Here is a 2,500-nt window from a genome sequence, read left to right as displayed (position 1 = left end):
CACTCCAGCACGTCTCTGTTGAAGTGCAGCTTGCTGTTTCCTAAGAACTCTCCGATCATCTGGCGGCTCAGGCCCTTCCTCTGCAACAGGAAGTGGGCAACGCCGATGGCCGTATCTGGGACGAACCCTCGCGTGATCAGGAAGTGGATGCCTCTTTCTGGATTCCTATAGCAAAGAGAGATAAGGCAATTGAACCGTGTGTGTGTGTGTCTGTGTGTGTTAATGCTATGGATGAATGCTATATATAGACACATTGTATCTCTCATGATTCTCGCATGAGTCTTTTTCTCTTCCCCCATTTTTTTCTCCTCTTCCCCATCCCCCACTCCTCTCGATCAGGGCATCACTGTTTCTCTCTCTCTCTCTCCCTGTCTCTCTCTCTCCCTCTCTCTCTCTCTCTCTCTCTCTGTCTCTCTGTCTCTCTCTCTCCCTCTCTCTCTCTAAGGTTACAGATTAGATGTAGCAGCGGGGGGGGAGGGAGGGGCAGAGTGAGTGAAGGCTCTGCATGGAGCAGGAGAGGAGCAGGAGAGGAGCAGTCGGCCGTGGTGCTGAATGGACAGCTCCCTCTGAGCTCAGATCATACACAGCAGAACACACAGAAACAGCTTATGGCAGGGTTCTAGCTATGGTTGCTATACTGCTATACTGCACCGCTAACAATGTCTTTACTGAGGGTGTAGCCACACAGTATTGGAGAGAGAGAGAGAGAGAGAGAGAGAGAGAGAGAGAGAGAGAGAATGAAAGAGAGAGAGAGAGAGATTGAGAGAGAGAGAGAGAGAGAGAATGAAAGAGAGAGGGAGAGAGAGAAAGAGAGAATGAAAGAGAGAGAGAGAGAGAAAGAGAGCAACATGGGGGATTCAGTCTTAAGTATCAAGATACAGCAGGCAGCCACTTCACTGAGGAAAAAAATCAAAAAATCGATGATCTGCTATTATGTTGGAATACTGTGTGTGTGTGTGTGTGTGTGTGTGTGTGTGTGTGTGTGTGTGTGTGAACAATGTGTGTGTGTGTGTATACTCACACATTGAAGAGGTTGAGCCCTATGCGGTAGAGTCTTTTGCGGTGTGTGTCAGTGGAGAGGGTGGGGGAGCGACAGGAGGCGGGGTCTTGACAGCGGTCCCGGGGCAGAGAGAGGACCAGGGCCTGGAGAGACTCAGGGCTGGGCCCCCCCGGCACTGACTGGGGGTACTGGTACTGCTGGTACTGGGAGTAGGACTGGGTGGGCTGCTGGTTATACTGGGCCGAGGCGGAAGTGGAGGTGGAGCTCAGTCGCTCCGAGCCGCTCTCCCCCTCCACCCCTCCCTGACCCCCCCCCATGGTGGAGCCCCTCCTCGACACCCTCCCCCCCATCTCTAGCTCCTCGCTAGGAGGGGGCGCGGGGAATTCCGTCTCGCCCCCCTGCTGCGGCTCCTCCGATTGGGTCTCCGCTCCCCTAGGTCCTCCGGCGTCCACGGAGCTCTGCCTCCTCCCCTCCCCTGCTCCTCCCCCGGTGCCCAGGGTGGTGGTGGTGGTGGTGGTGGTGGTGGTGGTGTAGTTGTTGGTGTCGATGTGCACTGTCACGTCCCTGAAGGCCATGAGCAGAGAGCTGGCACTTCGAGGGAGACAGGCGCTCTGAGCGGCCGCCCGAAACGCCCCGGGGTCCATCAGTAAGCTCGCCCCCTCTCCCCCGTCCGACAAGCTCCACCCACGCAGGGCGTCGTCGATCGACTGTGCCAGGGAGCGCACCTGTAATGCAATCATAGTGAGAATGTCGATATGACTATAATAACAACTATAATAATCCATTTAAATATGATCATTAGAATTATTTGAATCCACTGTGGTGACATATATGACTATGCTAGGCTAAGCTAATGTAATATGAACAAATCAATGTATTAGGTAATCATCTCAATGCTAGGCTACGCTAACAGCAGTGTTAAGATGCATGGTGACGCTAGGCTAGGCTAACGCTACATGAACAAAGTCTCAATCTCAACCTGCTCTGAGAAGCAGTCCTCCAGCTGTGTGAGCGAGGGTCCCGGGGGGGCTGAGGATGGAGCGGTGGCGGGGGAGGGGGGCAGGGAGGTGGAACGGGAGGGGGGTGGCGGGGGGGTTTTGGGGTGCAGTGGGGGGGTGACGGGGGTGGCCTGGGTGCTGCAGCCCTCCAGGAGGGTCTGCTGGGTGAAGCTGTGTCTCTGGGCCGGGTTCTGGGTTCTGGTGGGGTTGGGCCGGCGCAGGGAGATGCGCCGCGGGAGCCGGCTCTCGGACAGGGAGTTTCGGATCTTCTGGAAGTTCCGGCTGAGCTGGTATTGACGGAACGCCGTCTGGATACGACAGGCCGCTCGCCGCGAGACCAGATGGCCCCCGTACCGCTGCTCCAACTCCTCAATCTAAGTAGAGGGGGAAAGAGAGAAAAAGAAAAAGAGAGAGAAAGAGAGAAAGAGAGAGAGAGCGAGGGACAGCGAGTGAGGGAGAGAGAGATAGAGAGAGAGAGAGAGAGAGAGAGAGAGAGAGAGAG

At 55.6% G+C, this 2,500-nt stretch overlaps 1 protein-coding gene across 1 annotated transcript in view; it reads right to left on the bottom strand.

Annotated features, from left to right (window-relative positions):
- iqsec3b (IQ motif and Sec7 domain ArfGEF 3b) overlaps positions 1-2,500 on the bottom strand; it is a gene marked incomplete at both ends in the record, with an annotated part of 25,823 nt that overhangs the window by 10,284 nt on the left and 13,039 nt on the right. Inside the window, 3 exons of the mRNA XM_080539584.1 lie at positions 4-165; positions 1,022-1,725; positions 1,980-2,372. Of these exons, the coding sequence (XP_080395710.1) occupies positions 4-165; positions 1,022-1,725; positions 1,980-2,372 (1,259 nt within the window). The remainder of the gene's footprint in view (positions 1-3; positions 166-1,021; positions 1,726-1,979; positions 2,373-2,500) is intronic.

Source organism: Nansenia antarctica, assembly GCF_963989245.1.
Source record: "Nansenia antarctica genome assembly, chromosome: 9".
In the NCBI taxonomy this organism is placed as follows: Eukaryota; Metazoa; Chordata; class Actinopteri; order Argentiniformes; family Microstomatidae; genus Nansenia; species Nansenia antarctica.
The sequence above is the reverse complement of the archived record's forward strand: the minus strand, read 5'-3'. Positions and strand labels throughout refer to the sequence as shown.